Source organism: Zeugodacus cucurbitae, chromosome 4 (assembly GCF_028554725.1).
Source record: "Zeugodacus cucurbitae isolate PBARC_wt_2022May chromosome 4, idZeuCucr1.2, whole genome shotgun sequence".
NCBI classification, from domain to species: domain Eukaryota; kingdom Metazoa; phylum Arthropoda; class Insecta; order Diptera; family Tephritidae; genus Zeugodacus; species Zeugodacus cucurbitae.
In genome coordinates, this window is record NC_071669.1 from 50,964,564 (window position 1) to 50,983,844 (window position 19,281).

A 19,281-nucleotide genomic window follows, 5' to 3' on the forward strand; every position below is an offset into this window, starting at 1 on the left:
GATGAACCTGACTCGTTTTGGTATAACCCAGTATGTTGTGACGAGTCAAAATTCAATATCTTTGGTTAGTTTTTTTGCGTTTTTTTATATACAAAAATGAAGGATTTATAAGAGTTTCTTCAAAAAAAAAAAGCACGTACGTAAAATTTTTTTGTCCACTGTATATATGTTGTCAAGATAGCATCTGCGGTTTGTGATGACAAAATTTCCGAAGAATTTAGCATTGTAATTACATTTATGTGTGTGTTTCATAAAGGATCGGTTAATCCCTTGAGGGCATATAAAATTCTCACATTTATTTTTTGGAAACAAATTCGTAAGCATACATATATAAATTTTGTGAACCTCCACCTTATTCTCATGGCTTTGCTTGTGAACTTTGCTAATATAAGGCTTCTAGATGTATAATTTTTATTCAGCATAACGAAAAAATATGTTTGCCTAGCTATCGAAAAGCAACCACCGATGTAGTAAAAGGCTATCAACTGCTACTAATTATGCGGAATTAAAGAAAAGATTCTAACTGAAAACCTTATATGTGATTGGCGTTGCAACCGTTTAGCCGGTTATAGCCGAATCGACGATAGTGCGCCACCTCTCTCTCTCCTTCGCAGTTCGGCGCCAGTTGGAGATCCCAAGTGTAACCAGGTCGCTCTCCACCTGGTCCCTCCAACGGAGTGGAGGTCTTCCCCTTCCTCGGCTTCCTCCGGCGGGTACTGCATCGAACACTTTCAGGGCTGGAGTGTTTTCGTCCATTCGGACAACATGACCTAGCCAGCGTAGCCGCTGTCTTTTTATTCGCTGAACTATGTCAATATCGTCGTATAAATCGTACAGCTCATCGTTCCATCGTCTGCGGTATTCGCCGTTGCCAATGTTCTGAGGACCATAAATCTTGCGCAAAATGTTCCTCTCGAAAACTCCTAGTGTCGTCTCATCTGATGTTGACATCGTCCAAGCTTCTGCACCGTAAAGCAGGACGGGAATGATAAGCGACTTGTAGAGCTTGATTTTGGTTCGTCGAGAGAGGACTTTACTGTTCAATTGCCTACTCAGTCCAAAGTAGCATCTGTTGGCAAGAGTTATTCTGCGCTGGATTTCGAGGCTGACATTGTTCGTGTTATTGATGCTGGTTCCCAGGTATACGAAATTATCTACGACCTCGAAGTTATGACTGTCAACAGTGACGTGGGAGCCAAGACGCTAATGCGCCGACTGTTTGCTTGATGATAGGAGATATTTCGTATTGTCCTCATTCACCTCCAGACCCATTCGCTTCGCCTCCTTATCCATTCGGGGCGGGGAAGATGGTATCATGTGTAGAACTTCACGCAAGTGAGGAAAGTTTTTGATTGTCATTCACTTGGGAGTGACCAGAAACGATTCTTCTCCACATGGTTCAAGCAGCTCACGACTTCCGGTTTTAGACCAAGTATCCTCTGGGTAGCCAACAGACATCCGTTTGAAGGCGAGCTAAAGTGAGAAGGCGAAGCCCGCTTATTCGGTTGTGCGTAGGGCTTGGGACCCACCACATAAAAACGAAGGACCAACGAAAAATCGACGAAAGCCTCGGATGAGACACCCCCCTTTTGAAAACCTTATATGGAAAGTAATTTAATTGATGTAAAACTAACATATTTGAGCAAGGATTCAGAACCATTTTAATAGCTCCCTATTTATACTAATAATACAATATAAATAATAATATTTTTTTTGTAATTATTGTTTTATTAAAAAAATTCAATGTAGTATAAAATTTTATTTGTTATGCTTATTATCTACATATTCATTTACTTTATAAAAAAACAAGTAAGGAAGGGCTAAGTTCGGGTGTAACCGAACATTTTATACTCTCGCAATTTATTGATGTAATTTTATAAAGACAACACAATTCGACCCATATATTCGGCATAAAGTTCAATAGAATAACGACAATCATCATAAATAGTATATGGGGACTGAGGTAATTCCTAAACCGATTTCACTCGTTTTCACAACCAAGATACAACGTATCGAAGACTATACGCTCACTTAATTTAATATTACTTATAATTAGGTATATAGGATCTGGGGGAAATTATGACCCGATTTTTACCATTTCAGGTACAGAGAGAAACTGTTATAAGAAAAAAATTCAGAGGGAATGAATTACATTAAAATATCTGAGGGATTTACCTATATTTTCGGTGAAAAATTAACCTTAGGCACTGAGTTCTTCCTGCTTGATATCAGGGGCCTTGAAAAGTCATGGTCCGATTTTGACAATTTTTCCACAAGTGATGTCACAGCTCAAATACAGTATTTGTGTAAAGTTTTATTCCGCTAGCTTCATTGGTTCCTTATGAATACATTATAAAGTGAACGAATCAGATGGAATTCAAAATTGGGTTATATGGGAAGTAGACGTAGTTGTGATTTCGCCCATATTCCACCCGTGTCATCAGGGTGTCAAGAAAGTGTTATGTACCGAATTTCATTGAAATCGGTCGAATAGTTCTTGAGATATGGTTTTTGACCCATAAGTGGGCGACGCCACGCCCATTTTCCATTTTGTAAAAAAATCTCAGTGCAGCTTTCTTCTGCCATTTCTTATGTAAAATTTGGTGTTTCTGACGTTTTTCGTTAGGGAGTTAACCCACTTTTAGTAATTTTCAACCTAACCTTTGTATGGGAGGGCGTGGTTATTATCCGATTTCTTTCATTTTTGTATAAGACTGTATAAGGAAATGGCTAAAAAAAACGACTGCAGAAAGTTTGGCTTATATAGCTTTATTGGTTTGCGAGTTATATACAAAAAACTTATTTGAGGGCGGGGTCACGCCCACTTTTCCAAAAAAATTACATCCAAATGTGCCCCTTCCTAATGGGATCCTATGTTCCAAATTTCATTTTCATAACTTTATTTATGACTTAGTTATGACACTGTATAGGTTTTCGGTTTCCTCCATTTTGTGGGCGTGGCAATGGACCGATTTTGCCCATTTTCGAAAGCAACCTCCTCAGGATGCCAAGGAACATGTGTTCCAACTTTCATTAAGATATCTTAATTTTTACTCAAGTTATCGCTTGCACGGACAGACGGACAGACGGACGGACAGACATCCGGATTTCAAATCTACTCGACATCCTGATCATTTATGTATATATAACCCCATATCTAACTCTTATATTTCTTGGTGACACAAACAACCGTTATGTGAACAAAACTATGATACTCTGTGCAACAGGTTGCGAGAGTATAAAAAAAAACAAATTTTTTATTCATATACTGAGAGTAAATGTACACATGTACATATATAGTACATATATGACATAGGCTGTCTTCGATCCGCCACTTCTCTGCTCGTTATATTTAAACTCAATTTAACGCATTCTTTAAAAATATTTTACAAGTGAAAGCAACAACAAAGTGAGCCACTTATATTTCATACAAAAAAATTTTATGTTCGCATCGCCAGTCTCCCAGTTTGGGCGAATCGAAGACTGCTACAGTTTATATATTGTTTATGAATATGTTTGTACTTGTAAATAAAAAATGTATGAGTATAATTATTATTCGATCATTGGATATAGTGTAATGATTTTCGAGTGGCAGCATCATTAATCCACCTAAGTCATATATGTATGTACAATACTGCTTTAAGAATAGTCATATTCATATCTTAACATCATTAAGTCTTTGGTAAATACTATAAGTATACTAGATAATTAGTACTGGTCTCTGGTGAGTTTGAGAACACACGATTGCTTGGTTGCTCTCGCCTTTAAACTCGTACTCTTATAAAATATTAATTATATCACTGTATTTGTTTCTTCATTCGAATATTTTGCAGTTGCACTGCCGATTCTTTAGGATTGATATTAGTTGGATTCTCAGTTCCGAAGTTTCGATCGGTTTTCAGTATTGGCTATATAGAGAAAAATATAGTTATTTTGAAATAAATTAAGATCTAATTTACAAGTTTAGAAAAAAGAAATGCAATTCTAACATATGTATATTTGTATGTTACATATATGTATTTTTATCAGATCCTCATATCTTGAATAAAGAAAATAATGAAAATCGTCTGTCTCCCCGAACTTTTAGTATTTAGTCTAGAACTATACCAATATGCCGAAATTGTGGCTTTAACCTTTCAGCTGATTTGTGATATTATATTTGTTTTTGTAGACTCTCCTGTTCAACTCTTCCTAGAAAATTACAATTAAATTGAGGTCGGCACTCTGTGTAGGTGCTTGGCTATGTCTGAAATATGCTTCTAATCATTGTCCGTGTGGAAAGCCAAATCGTTGGTAATCCCCAATTCATCTACATTATATTTAATATTGTGCTTTAATTTGTAATATTAAGGTAGATAATATCATCGATTTTGTCAGAGATAAAATGAAAATTGCCTACTCCTGCACTTGAGATGCAGCCCCAAAACATGTCGGGGTCGCCTTAATATTTTTTAGAGTAAATTCAGTCTTTGGCTTACGCCACACCAACTTTTGTTTATCCGCTTTTTCCTGGCTACTCTTCAATGGTACTTATATTTATGTAAAGTACTGCGAACAGAATAATATATGAGAATGAGGATATCATTAGCTCTTTTGCTCTTTTAAATGAATTTCGGCTAACGTCTCACAACACCGATCGTTCTTCTCGCTCATTTAAAGTAGTATATTCTCCTCCTCGACTCTAATCTCTATGGATATAATCTAAATATTCCTCTTAATTCAATGGTATATTTTCGGTCAAGTTTATTGACAGATGAAATGAAAGGTTAAAGTTTGATCTTCGAAAAAAGTTAAAATATTGCATATCGAAAATCCCCTCGAATATCCCCTTATAATGAAAAATAAGTTTAAAATAATAATTATTATTTTAAAAAGTCCTTTTTTCGAACTTCTTACCCCATATTTAGATTTTGGAGGCTAAATGCAAAAAACGAGGAATATGCTTTTTTTACTTATGACTCAATCTCTTGTAAAAAATAGTTGGTTATAATACCCAGTCGATTGTGTTCCGATGTTCACTTTACTTACACAACTCAATGGCCGACAAGCTGGACTTGGTGGTGGTAAACCGTCGTGATGAAAACTGCAAAGTATTGTCCGATTTAGTAAATCTAAAATGGTAAGTTTATAGTACATATGTATTAATTGAAGTGAACAAAATATTTTTTTTTTTCATATAAATTTCGCGTCTAATAAATGATTTTGATTAAATATAAAATGAGTGTTTGAGGGATCTTCACCGCCTTTTCCTATTCTTACATCAAAATCGAATCACTTCTTCTTTTCTTAAGCGATATTTCAAAGCTTTTTGTAATGATATTTTCATCAAGTATAATTTCATTTCTCCAGTTTCAACAAAATGCACCAGCTTTCCAACTAAGTCAAATATTGAAATGAATATCTCAAAATGTTATACAGCAGCATTGCATTTGACTGTTGTATGCGAAACGTTCATAAACTCCCTGTCCGAACCAGCAACTCTCTCAATAAATATCAGGTTAATGTAAGAAAATCAAACTTTCAATCACCTTTTCTTAATCAGTTTAAGCACCTTCCTCTTCATAACCAGCAATATAAATATAATCAGACCTTGCGAAGCATTATAAGCATCTGTGACGGCAAAATACAGAGTACAATTACCGTCATTGCCAACCATATAACTGATTATCTCCAGCAACCAACCGATACCCATTACAATAAACATCCGAAAGAAGAGCCAAACACTGAAAAATTGCATTAAATTTTTACTTTTTATAAAACTACATTAAAAGTAGTCACATAATGAAATGATTACTCACTTATTTTGCTGCGTACGTAAGTGTCTACGGCTGGAGTCGCCACGGGAAAAGTGCTGCAGTTCCTTACGTATTGTATAGATTTTATTTGCAGTTAAGAAAAATATGCCAATATTAAACATTATGAGCAGTAAACAGGGTCCATGGAAATAGATCATGGCAGACCAATCGTTAACTGGAAAGTTGTATTGTTTTAAAATTAAAATTATAAAAGTTTGGTTACAACCCCTAAACCGTATTTATCACTTACGTTTCAACCAACAGTGTGTATCTCCAATGCCCGACTTGAGACCATTTGGTAAATTTGAGTTTTGTAAACTGGCTGTTACTATTGTCATCAAAGCCGGCATGCCCCAAGCGTAGAGGGAATAGTAAAGAAATCGTTTACGCTTCGTTACGTTTTGAACTGCGCCTTGGGTAACACGGAAATTTAACCAAAGATCGAAACAGATCACATTCAGCCAGAAGAAGACGGCAGTAAGGAAGAAGTATGACACAAAACCTGTTGAGATCAAGTTTTCGTTTTACTGTACTAAAAAAATTGTATAAGGTCTACATGAATTTTCGATAAAATTGGATAATTTTGGTAACATTGATCGGATCGAAATATATTCGCATATATATAAAATGTTGTCAAAAAGCAAATTGATTACCATACCATGAATAAGAGCTTAAAGAAAATTAACATAATTTAAACTTAAAATAGTTCGATATAATCCATCCAACGTACAAAACAATAAGGGATACAAGAAAATTATATCAACAAACTTACCAATAAAAGCGCAAGCAACTGTTTCATAATTTGAATCTTGCATATTGACTAAAACAATCAACGTTGTACCAATCGCTAACGAAAGTAGATAACTAATCAAGCACTTGGTGTGCAAGTTCCACAATTCCGGTATGAGCCAATAGATCAGTATGGTGGCATAAAGAAATGGCGCCGAAATCAGCATGACTGGAACGGTAAAAAAAAATATTATATATTTTTGCTTCTCTTTCTACTCGTTCTTCCCGGTGTCTCTTTCACTTACTTATCGTATTGAACATCAGCGTTTTTGGCTCTTTATAAATGATGGGGCAGTTCATTGGATTCAATACAAACCCCACACTCGTATTATGAGCGTGTAAGCAATAATCTCGCCTCGAAAAAGATTTCGCATCGCTGGTGCGCAACAACGTGCCGTTCTGTAAAAAATATTCATAAAAAGACAACCTCTTCAGTTGAAGATATCGCACTCGTAACTTTTTTTCCTACCTCAAACAACTCCCACTGATCCTCTTCGTACTTGTGTGGCATTAGCATATAGCCACCTTCGCACGGTATCCCCTGCTGCACCACAAACTCATCCAACATATGCATCACGACACGACTGTTGTTTCGCAGAGTTACATTTACGTATGGTGAATATGTGAGCTTCTCATTAAGTACTTCTTCACATTGCGGTGCGCTATCCTCACTTGTCAGATACATTTCTGCCCTTGGATGACAGCAGAACTTTACACATTGTTTGATCTTGCACACACAGCCGCGTGTATGTCTCTCTACGGGCTTACGCACACCTTCGTAAAGCTCAATATAGTTATATTCGGCTATCAATTGTGGTGGCACCAACACCTCTTCATAGAGATATGAACCATTGGAAAATTTGGTACTAGCGGTTAAGTTGACAGTGTCTTCGAAGACACAGTCGGGTATATCAGCTATAGCGTTTTGATAAAGTACGACTGCTCCGATGAGCAATTTGAAAATATATGCTGTCATTTCATTGATTTATGAAGTTTAGTATTGAGAAGAATGCTGTAAGAGATAATATAAAGTCTGTAAGGCAAAATTTTGTATTGGGGAGCTGTAAGATTTTATAGAAACAGAGAAGATTCATGTTATCTCGGTATATATCGTATAGAATGTTTCATAGTATGTTAAGTACATAGTTTGATGATAATTCTCAACAATATATAAAATATTCAACAAGAGTTTCACAATTGATTTAGGTTTATTTGGAACCAACTATATTTTAGTTTTCAGTAAAAAGGGACCGATTCCATCTGTCTCTCAATTAGCCAGTCTTTGAAAGTAGTCATATTCGCGAAGAAGCATCTCTTCGTATAGCAAACGGCATAATCGATCGTATTTTGACATTCCTAAGAATTCAAACTCAGATCTCTGTATCTTCTTTATTGCGTAATTATCAAAAGTAGAAAACTCAGTTTAGTCTAAAGATAATTGTCGCTGAGGATCGATAAACTTTTAGGTCTAAAACTTTGCTTACGCCGTTTTCCAATAGATGTCTCTAGGGTCAAGCACAGGTCGATTAAACATTGGACATTTGTGTCAACATTAACCCAACAAAATATTTGTAAAGATCTGTTTGCATCGCAAACTTATTCTCAACTAAAAATGTCACTTTTTGAGCCGAATTCTCGACTTTTGCTTGAAATTTTGCTTTTCTTTTTTAATTTCAAGAAAGTGCGGCTGAGGCTCATCGAATGCTTTCGGATATGTACGGCTGTCCTAAGTGTAAAAAAAGCCTTAAATTTCCAAAAAAAACAACGGCGGAAACAAAGTTGTAGACCTAATATATAATATATACCCCAGTCAAATAATTATATGTGCATTTCGGCTTTTGTTTATATTTCTTACTCACTGTTATTTTTTGGATTTCGGTAAATGTATAATAAAAGGTTGATATGTTACCGTTACTATGCAATGAAAATTGTTTAATACTTTTCTCGTTCGTTGTACAGTTACATTAAGAATGTGCTTGTGAATTGGGTATTGCATAGAAAATATTTATATGTGCAAAGTTAGTTTATCAGCCGAGGAAGAAGTAATAATCGTAGGAATGCATAAAAGCGGTTCCAAAATGGCTCTAGACCAAAGCGGCATCGGAACTGTATCTCAAAATTTCTTAAAAAACCCCACTAATTATGGTATAGTGCGACGCAGTGGACGAAAAACAACAGTGATAAGCGGTGCGAAACTATGATTCGACGGCTAGTAGTTGCGGACTTGATAAGCAGCGATCAAATATGGACCTAGTTAAGACAGAAAATCACAATAAATATAATTTTTCCAATTATACATAAAAATCAGTTTCTGTAATACACCTCCATGGCACCTAAACCAACGCTAAAGAAAGACACAATAAAGCACATTTGAGGTTTGCAAATAAATACCAATTCTGAGTAGATTGAGTGATAGAATACAGTCTTTAGTGATGAAAAAAAATTAAATTTGGTCGGTCCAGGTCATTGCCAGAAATATTGGAGAGACTCGCACCAGGAACGACGGTCCTACTACAAGCGATGTTTTGGAAGCGGTACCTTGATTTCAGGGGCTGCATTTTGCTGCTGTGGAAAGCTATCTACATGTTTTATATTCACTCAAATGAATGCTAATATCAATGTAGATCTTTTGGACAGCGAGTTAATAAAATTTGCTGGCAATATTTATGGTATATAACTGGACATATCGAAAGGATAACGCTTTAATCCAAACGAAGAACATCTTAAATGACCGGAAAATTCCGGTATTACAATGTGCAGCATTGAGTTCGAACCTAAATCCTATTGAGGATCTCTGGGGGAACCTCTCTGCTCCTGTTTTCCAAAACGGAAAGCAGTTTGAGACAGTACGTCACCTTAAATTAGCCATAATGCAAGAATTTGCCAATATTTACATAACTATTTTACAGTCAGTAGTTAATTCGCTGATTAAGCGGCTTAATTTAGTTTTAAAATATAAGGACAATTCTACTGACTATTAAAATAAAAATTTCTTTCAGTTAAACTCAAATGTATAGGCTTTACTGGTAAAAATAGTAAAATGCACATATAAATATTTACCATTAGCCTAAATTTCAATTTTGTTTTATAGTTTAAAAAATATTTTGAAATTTGTTAATTTTTTGTTTTTTATATCGTATACATTAATAATAACAAACCTGCATACTCAGAAATATTTTGCAATTTTGTAATCCTTAATATTTTTTGCAAAAAGTTCATGCACATATAATTATTTGACTGAGGTAGTCGGGTAGAACGCATTTAGATGTCTTTAAATTATTGATTTTATTGGCATATGGCATATTTTTATATGTAAATACTATATATATTTTTTAAAGAATATGAGGAGAATTTATCCAGCCATTCATTTGCATTACACTGTTGATCTATCGTTGTAGACATTGAACTGAAATATGTATATATACATATATATATATATGTACAAATTATATTAGTCAGCGCAGAAACTAAACCACCCACTCTCAGATATCGTTATACTATATAACGTCAAGCTTTGACTGATAACGGTCTAATATTCGCCGCTCACATATCATGCATACATATGTACATATGTTCTTTAATGAGTAATTATGCGATAATGAGGCATAAACAAATGGAAATATGAGTGAACAGAAAGCAAACAATTAATGGAATAAGTATGAAACAAAATATTAAAAAAAAAACAGTAATTTAAATGAAAATAAAAAGTCAACATTTCCAAGTTCAAATCTGGTGGAAATTCTTATGAGTGGATTCGAAAAATAATTTACATAAAATCTGTGAGTCATGCGTGGGTTTGCAATGGGAAAGCCAATGTTGGATTATAAATTATATATTTGTACATATGTATGTGTTGTTTATGTTTACATCTGCACAATTTAAGCGTTGAGGTCTTATCACAAACTGTTTGCCAATTAAACCGCTGAGAAACTTACATATCATTGCTTTGAAAACCCAAACATTGCTGGCACATGTGGAATGTATACACAGCTGCCCAAGCGTTTAGGCTATGCACATAGTGAATTCCCATACATTAATCAAGTATGCTATATTCAAAGCATATTGTACGCGAAGAGTGACTGCATGCGGGAATATGAAGATTCTTTAATAATAAATTTTCGCATTGCTTACGCATTACTCCACTATGTGCTTAGCCTAATAATTTTAATAGGCGAGTCAGATGTGATGTACATTTTTGAGTAAGTCATTCAATTAATAACAAAACTATATTGCGGGTTTGACATTGAATACAGAATTGTTTTCTCTGTAGATAAATTGAAATCAAAGAATTACATTGAGTACATTCATATTTGCATACTATATACATACATACATATATATTTTTTATCGGTCCAACTTGTTTCACTTTAGCGTGCTAGTAGGCGTCAATCCCGTATTTTATTTAATTTACATTTTTTTTTTATATGCTTTACGCTTATGAAATAAATATGTCCTTATCAGCAATTTAATTTAAAATGTTTTTAAGTTTTTGTTTTACATTTGGGGTTATTAATTTATTTTATCGTTGGTTTGGTTTAAAATTTTTTTACTCAATCAGTGGAATTTTCGGTTGATTTCAAATTAAACAAAGAGTTGCGAAATATAATTTCGAAGAAATATTAAGCCAAACTTAATTTCCAATACAAGCATTTCGATGTATGACCTTATAACCTTATACATAGCTGTGTTATGTTCCGTTCTAAAATAACTCACATTTATATGTATATTCGTTGAATTCTTTACCGATCTTGAAATAATTCCAATATGCTTGTCAATGGTAGTTACATACATATGAGATCAAAATGGCGACCTTTTAATCGAACGACTAACACTTAATCGGTTTTTTATGGTATGTATTACTCTCTCTAGGGTAATTTAGAGATCTGAATATTACGATAGTCTTTAATGATTAAAATGTTTTCTTTAAGAAAGCTTACAAATCATAAATTTATTGTAAGTGGTTTGATTGATTACTATATAATAAAGTTTTACAATTGCTTTTGTTAAAGGGTTGATATTGTTAGGTTCGTTTTTGACACTTCATTAAGGCCCTGGAAAACCAATCTTAAAAACCTATACTTCTTAGTCCATGATCTCCCGTTCTAAAATTGTTATTCCAACACATTATTATTTTAGCTTCCTGGAACAAAGATATAACAAACTGTTAAACAAACCGCAATCTTTCAAAACGCTGAACTGTAATGAAGACCCACGAAGACTCAGGATGAGATAAGCACAAGTTATGCCTATTTGTATAACTACTTCTAAGTTAAAAAAAAAAACTGTTAGTTAATTCTAATAATGTATTACCGACTGTCAAGGGTTAATATAGATTTGTGTATACGAAAGCTAACTAGTATGTATAACAGATAGAAATTGCAAGCTCAATTTAATTTTTTACTACTGGGTGTGGGTGTTCTATATATGTATGTATGTACATATTTATCTTATCAATAAAAGAGTTATGAAACAAAAATATGTAGTTCACAATTTAAAACTTTTGAATGTTTTTTCCGGTTTACTCATACACGCACAGCTATATTCTCATATGTATTGAACATTTTCTGCACTAAGGTGTTCCCAATTTTTATTGTATTTCCATAAATATGTGAGGTTATAAAAATTACGGTTAAATTTAAAAGCTATTATATTAGTTTTGGATATATAGTTTAACTTCCTTAACTCGAACTTCCATAACTCGAACTTCCATAACTCGAACTTCTATAACTCGAAAATCTCCATAACACGAACGTTTGAATTGGCAATAGCAGTCAACTTTTATACAAATTTTCTTCCATAAATCGAACTTTTCGACCAGGGCATAATACACAATTTAAAATTTTTCTATCGACGGAGAATTTTAAAGGAGTCCCTAGATGTATTCGTATGGAGACGAATAAAAAATTTGATTTTATACTTATAGATTTCATAAATCGTGTAACAAAGGTATGAGATATAGACGTCAAGAGCCAAACAATAGTCAAGTGCAATCAACAAAAATACAGAATACATATTTTAACGTACGGATATAAAGCGTTTAGCGTATTAAATAAATAAAACTGGATATAAATCTATATTTTGAAGCTTTTTAAAAAATATGATTTTTTTAATGAAAAATTCTATTACTCGAAGTCTCTTTAACTCGATTTTTTTTTTGTGGATTGTGGTGATTCAAGTTAGAGACGTTCCACTGATTAACTAACTAATCTTAGGAAGGACATTAAACATTAAGGGTAAGGTTTGGTTCGTCGAAAAAAGACATTTTTTCATGAATGTTTTTAGAAAAAATTATTGCTGTAGATTTATTTTACTTATTATTATATGAAAGTACAACATTTGAAGGATACTTTAAAAAAGTTTTATCGAAAAATAGCGAGGAATAACGGGTTTATCGTCGATCTTTGCAGGCACCTCGAAAAAAATTTGTTGTGCGGTGACCAGCCTACAGCATCACTGGATCATCCGAAACCAAAAAATCAAAATGCTTTCTTTAGTTTATTAGTTATCTTTCAATTGACGTCGAGTTTTTTTAATTTTTCAATTTTTCAATTTTTGGTTTTTCAAGCCAAAATGACGATTTTAGACGAAAAAATCGACCTATTTGTTATTGTAAAATTGTTAGTAATTAAAATTTTTTGGAAAAACTCAACGTCATTCGAGAGCTATATATATGTAGAATATTTGTTCAAAATTAAACAATATATTTAAATGTTTGTTTAGACAAATTAGAAATAAATTATTGTTTTAACCCTTCCAATATCTAATATCAGTACTTCAATACTTTTATGGTATCAAATTAAATTTAAATTTAGCAATTTATTTGAATAAATATTTTGAATTCCTGCAGCTAAAATTTTAAATATCATTTCATCGAATGAATTGTGATCGCCCTAATGTACATGCAATATACATATTTATATAATATAATATAATATAAATATTCTTATAATACTATTTAGCTGGGAGGAATGAGGGAACATAAATTTCATTCAAGGGCATGTTTATTGCAGTAGCTTTTAAAAAAATTAATCTTACTTGCTGACAACATTAGCAGCAAGCAAGCGTTCCTTAGTAAATACAGACGGTTGTGCGCATATATGTACTTAAATAGTTTCCAGAGAAGAATTACAAATTAGAAAAAGAAATTACTTTGCATAGCACTCATCACAATTACCAAAGATATATGTATGTACATATATTAGATTTATTTAATATTACAAAATACTTTCGCGTCACAGTTTCTTTTAAGTAGTCGCGTACGAGGCGAATAACGGAAAGTGACTCAAAATTGCTATAAACAATTGATAAGAATACTCATATTTTTTGTTGTCTAGTTCTGAGTAATGAAATGCCGTAAAGATCACACGCGGACATAAGTACGTACATATCTTGACATTTCGGCGAATTTGTTCACCCTCTATAGATTGTTGCTAGCGAGGTTTCAGTTAATTTAGTTTCAATTATACATTATTCAATGTACAAGTGTTATATTTTTGATTTAGAAATGCGACAGAAATGCAAAAGAATTTTTATTATGATTAATAATATATTACGAATATTTCTTCATTTCATGCCTAAATGTCTAACAATATATAGAGTATATACAGAAGTTGTCATTGAAATATTTTGGTTTGATTATCGTTTAAATATGTATGTTCTTAGTCAAAAGTGTAATCATGAGAATAAAATAAAGGGGGTTTTTTAGACTTGTGGTTTTTAAGAAGAAAGGAAGAATTTTTCTCCCAATTTTCAACCAAATTTTGCAGCTGTTGAGGCTGTAGATCAGCAACAAACGTTGTTCCCGAATAAGTCTGTTTATTATGAAATGGCAATCCAACCAGAGGCAAAATCAAGTAAAAGGACAAAGATATAATTTTACATAGATGTATCTCATTCAGACTATTTTCAACTATAGAATTATAATAATAATTTTGGTAAAAGTATTGCTCAAAAGGTTCAATAACTTACACTAACCCAAATTTTATTTGGTTATTTATTTTAGAGGGAGACTAAATCAATGTTTGGTTTTTAATGAAAATATTATGAAAATTTATTATTTTTAATTTATTTATTATTATTATTATTATTATTATTGCAGTCCCCCTTTTTTAAATTTTTGTATATTTAACTACACAAAATTGTTAATTAATAATTATTTTTTTAAATGAGACTTCATTTAATTAATTGAGACTTCAAATTCATCGAAGAATTTTAAGCAGATTTAAGAAATATTACTAGTAGACTTTTTATTGTAAATAATTGCCACATATTTGAGTGATTTGGTTGTATTTTTATACTCTCGCAACAAAGTTGCTAAAGAGCGTATTATAGTTTTGTTCACATAACGGTTGTTTGTTAATTTTTCCATAACTCAATTTTGAATTCCAGCTTATCCCTTCACTTTATAATGTATATATAAGAAACCAATGAAGATAGCGAAATACAACTTTACACAAATACTGTATATGATCCGTGGCATCACTTGTGAAAAAATTTTCGAAAACGGATTATAACTTTTCAAGGCCCCAGATATCGAACATGTTGAACTTAGCGCCTAAGGGTAAATTTTAACCGAAAATATTGGTAAATCTGTCAGATAATTTAATGTAGTTCAGAGGAAATTGTTTTCTTCTAATAATGTGTCTTTGTTCCAAAAATTATAAAAAATCGGGTCATAACATTTCCTAGCTCCCATATACCTAATTAAATGTTTTATACTTATGTATTGGTTAATATGTGACATATCTTTGCAAAATTAAGTGAGCGTATAGTCTTGGATATAGTGTACCTTGCTGGTGAAAATTAATGAAATCGGTTCAGGAATTACCTCAGCCCTCATATACTTTTTTTATTTTGTTTACTGAGTGCTGCCAAATTTTGTTTTACATATATACATTCACAATGATAAAACGACTCAAAGGACAAAATTTTAGACAAAAACAAGTAAGGAAGGACTAAGTTCGGGTGTTACTGAACATTTTATACTCTCGCAATTTATTTATTTAACTTTATTTATATTATATAATACACAATTTGACCCACATATTCGTCATATATATTTTATAAAGTCCATTGAAAGTTGGAAACCATAATATTAGGTTAGAAGCACCGAGGTCCTCGTGTTCGATATATGGGGCCTTAAAAACCTATGGTTTGATTTCGGCGATTTTTAGAATGGGGCTGCCACACTATAAACTTGTATTTGTGCAAAGTTCTGCACCGATATCTTCACTAGTGCTTACTTTTTATATTGTAAAGTAAACGATTCAGATCGTCTTCAAAGTTCTGGTATATAGGAAGTCGGCGTGGTTGTGAAGCGATTTGACCTATTTTCACAACATATCATTGGGATGTAAGGAAACTATTACAAACCAAGTTTCATTGAAATCGGTCGAGTAGTTCCTGAGATATGCAAAGACTTGTCATGGCACTTTATGTGTTTTCGGTTTTCGCCATTTTGTGGGCGTGGCAGTGGTAACCTTCCTATGGTGCCAAGAAATAAGTGTGCCAAGTTTCATCAAGATATCTTAATTTTTACTCAAGTTACAGCTTGCACAGACGGACGGACGGACAGACAGACATTCGGATTTGAACTCCACTCTTCACCCTGATCACTTTGGTATATATAATCCTATATCTAACTCGTTTAGTTTTGGGTGTTACAAACAACCGTTATGTGAACAAAACTATAATACTTTCTTTAGCAACTTTCTTGCGAGAGTATAATGACAATACAAATATATATATGTATGTTTGTTGTATTTACTTTAAAATACATTTGAATTTATTAAATAACACGTAAAGCATAGACGAAGCTCGAAACAAAGGGATAAAAAAAAATTTTTTGAGCATATTTAAGTTTTTTCCACCAAAGAAAATGGTGCACTAACGCAAGAGAAATTCAATATCCTATACAACATTCTAGTAGAGGGTTACTATTCGATTCGAGCTCGTATTTTAGTTAAGCTCAACCCAGTGACCAGGGACCACTTCTCGGCAGTGTTTGCCGCTGTGTAAGCTCAATCCGTAGAAGTCTCTACATCGTAAACGTCGACGAAACATGCTGGATCCATCCTAAAACACACACGAAACTAAGAAAACAGCCTAAACATTGGCCTACAACCTGCAAATTTGCTCTGGAGTAGGTGAAAACTCTCCTACCACCGGAAGAATGATATCCATCATTATCTGGGATTCAGAAGGTGTAATGTATCGAGCCAAAAGGTGATTATATTTCGAAATTTCGTATTTATAGGACCGTTTCCGTATATATGTATGAATATTTAGGTGTTTGAAATTGTAATTGACACTAACACAGCATTAATAACTCAACAATACAGTTGATCTCCAGCACTATTGCGCACGACTAAGAGGACATTTTAGCGCAGTGTTGCACCACACGTGCTGCCTGTTTATTTGAATTACTGGAGAGTGTGTTCTTCTGGCTTCTCTATAACGTTTAGTCAATCGATGACAACTAATATTTGTATGAAATATTTTCAATTAGCAGTTTAAGTGACGCATTTTCGTTATCAAAAATCTATTATAACTTTAATAGAATATGACACTGGAAATAATGACAGACACTTTTATTGTTTAATTACTTTAAATGTGAAAAATCGTCGTCAATACTTGGACCCCTCCATATAATTTTTTATGCTTACATTTCAAACAGGATAATGTCAACTCACACACAAGTTAATTGTTTAAGTATTATATTTAAATAAACAAATTATTCTTATATTTTTCTTAACTATTTGTTTTATGTTTTTTCTTTTCTAATATTCAGTTTTTATGAGTACAAAGTACAATTAAATGTTTTCACTTTCCAAAGGTTCACTTTCCATTTTCAACACTTACATCAAAATTATTTTGCAAGACCCTGATGATGTTTATTCGCGGCGAAATTTAGTTCGCTACTGATTCCATACAGTAAAAGTATTCACTTCACAAGCACGGATAATTTACGTCCGTCCTACAATTGTATGTACATAGAGTGGCACTCTTATTACGTCCTCTACACTCTTATTACGTCCATGAAATACTACATTAATCGGTCCGTCATTTGCGTTATGAACATTATCGTTTGTTCAGTGAAATGTAACTGTTCGTACGTTTCTTTGAAATCGAGAACCAAGAGTCCCTATCAAAAATTTGCACAAACATGCAGACATTCACATACATATTTATGTCTATATGTACATGTAGGTGTTTATATGTATCACACACATTATTGTATTTGAAGCGGTACGTATGTATGTATGTTTGCAATAATTTATCGAAATAGCACGAGTGTACGGCGAGTGGTCTAATAAATACTTACATATGTAGCTTTGCACGCCTGTGGCGCCACTATCCCAAGAGAAATTCAATATCCTATATAACATTCTATTAGAGGGTTACTATCCGATTCGAGCTCGTATTTTTGTTTTCGCCGCGTTTGTAAGTGGGCGTGTGAGTTGTCGACGTGATGGATGCCGCTTTTCCTAACTCCGGACCATTAGCTTAATCCAGTGACCAGTAACCACTTCTCAACAGTGTTTGCCGCTGTGTAAACTCAATCCGTAGAAGTATCTACATCGTAAACGTCGACGAAACATGCTGGATTCATCATAACCCACACAGGAAACTAAGAAAACAGCCGAAACATTGATGATAGAATAAATCAGGAAGAACATCCGGTAAGTCAGTGAACCCACTGTGCCAGAGGTAGCTTTATTGGTTACTCTTAAAGTACACTTTACACTCCACTTTACTCCAACGGTATAATATTGAAAAAACTCCTCTGTCTAATCTGTTGTATTGTGGAAGAGTTCGGTTCAGTCAGCTTCAGCGCGTAAAAATTTAACATTTTTCTCGAAACTGAATTTTTGAAATTAGATGACTATGGTATTCGGGAAATACCGCACGTATCGACTTGAAATTTCAACTAAATACATTTTCTAATTTAGTTGAAATGTACGCGCTAAATGCCATACTTATGTATGTACGATATAATAAATTTTTTTATGTTTTCGGGTTTTAATAAACAATCCGATAATTGAATTCGTTGAATTTAAGTGGAATACTTATGAGAGCAAATACTTTGTTTGATTATATATTTACAATATAGCGAAAAAATAGTATAAGTATAAATAACAATGGAAACAATTTCGCTGTCCGACTCTGGTCATTGCTCCTTATGCCGTGAACACATAGATGACGACAAGCGACGAGCGACCTCTGTCAAATATTAAAATATACGCGTTCTTATGGACACAACTTTTTGGGCAACAGCACGACTTCGCGACAGCAGGCTTGAAATGTAAAATTATTCAAACTTCTAAGAAGTATGACGTTATTTTGCAAGCAGTAAAGTAAGATAGCTTTCATTTGTATCCTCCTATTTATAGATTCTTTTCACAAAAAATTTCACTTTGAACTAAATATTTAAATTTTATTGAAGTGAAAGGTTTTAGTACGGCAACACTGAAATTGCTGTTTAATATTTCGTTGCCGTCTTCAAAATGTTCAGGACGCTGGTTTCAAAGCGAAATTTGTAGTCAGCCGTCGCTACATCGTGTCCTGTCGTCGTCATTGTGCTCAGACCATTATTCTTATAAGATCTAGTGCTTCAATCTATTATCGGCATTTTTTTCCTATATACAGTTGAACTTGCCTAACTTGAATCAACAAAATTCACAAAAAAAACTTCGAT

At 33.3% G+C, this 19,281-nt stretch overlaps 1 protein-coding gene across 2 annotated transcripts; it reads right to left on the reverse strand.

The window, feature by feature from the left end:
* Nucleotides 1–1,707: 1,707 nt before the first annotated feature.
* On the reverse strand, nt 1,708–17,698 carry LOC105210512 (G-protein coupled receptor Mth2). Of its 2 annotated transcripts, none has more exons than XM_054228785.1 (9): nt 17,445–17,698; nt 7,054–7,596; nt 6,830–6,983; nt 6,568–6,753; nt 6,046–6,297; nt 5,799–5,970; nt 5,529–5,723; nt 5,029–5,111; nt 1,708–3,908 (listed from the first exon to the last, which is right to left on the reverse strand). In XM_054228785.1, exons 2-9 carry the CDS (start codon nt 7,558–7,560, stop codon nt 3,874–3,876), a joined length of 1,584 nt encoding a protein of 527 aa, XP_054084760.1. In that variant the 5' UTR covers nt 7,561–7,596; nt 17,445–17,698; the 3' UTR covers nt 1,708–3,873. The 2 variants fall into 2 exon arrangements, with proteins under 2 accessions (XP_054084760.1, XP_054084759.1); XM_054228784.1 differs by having other exon boundaries at nt 5,529–5,747.
* Between the last annotated feature and the right edge of the window lie 1,583 nt (nt 17,699–19,281).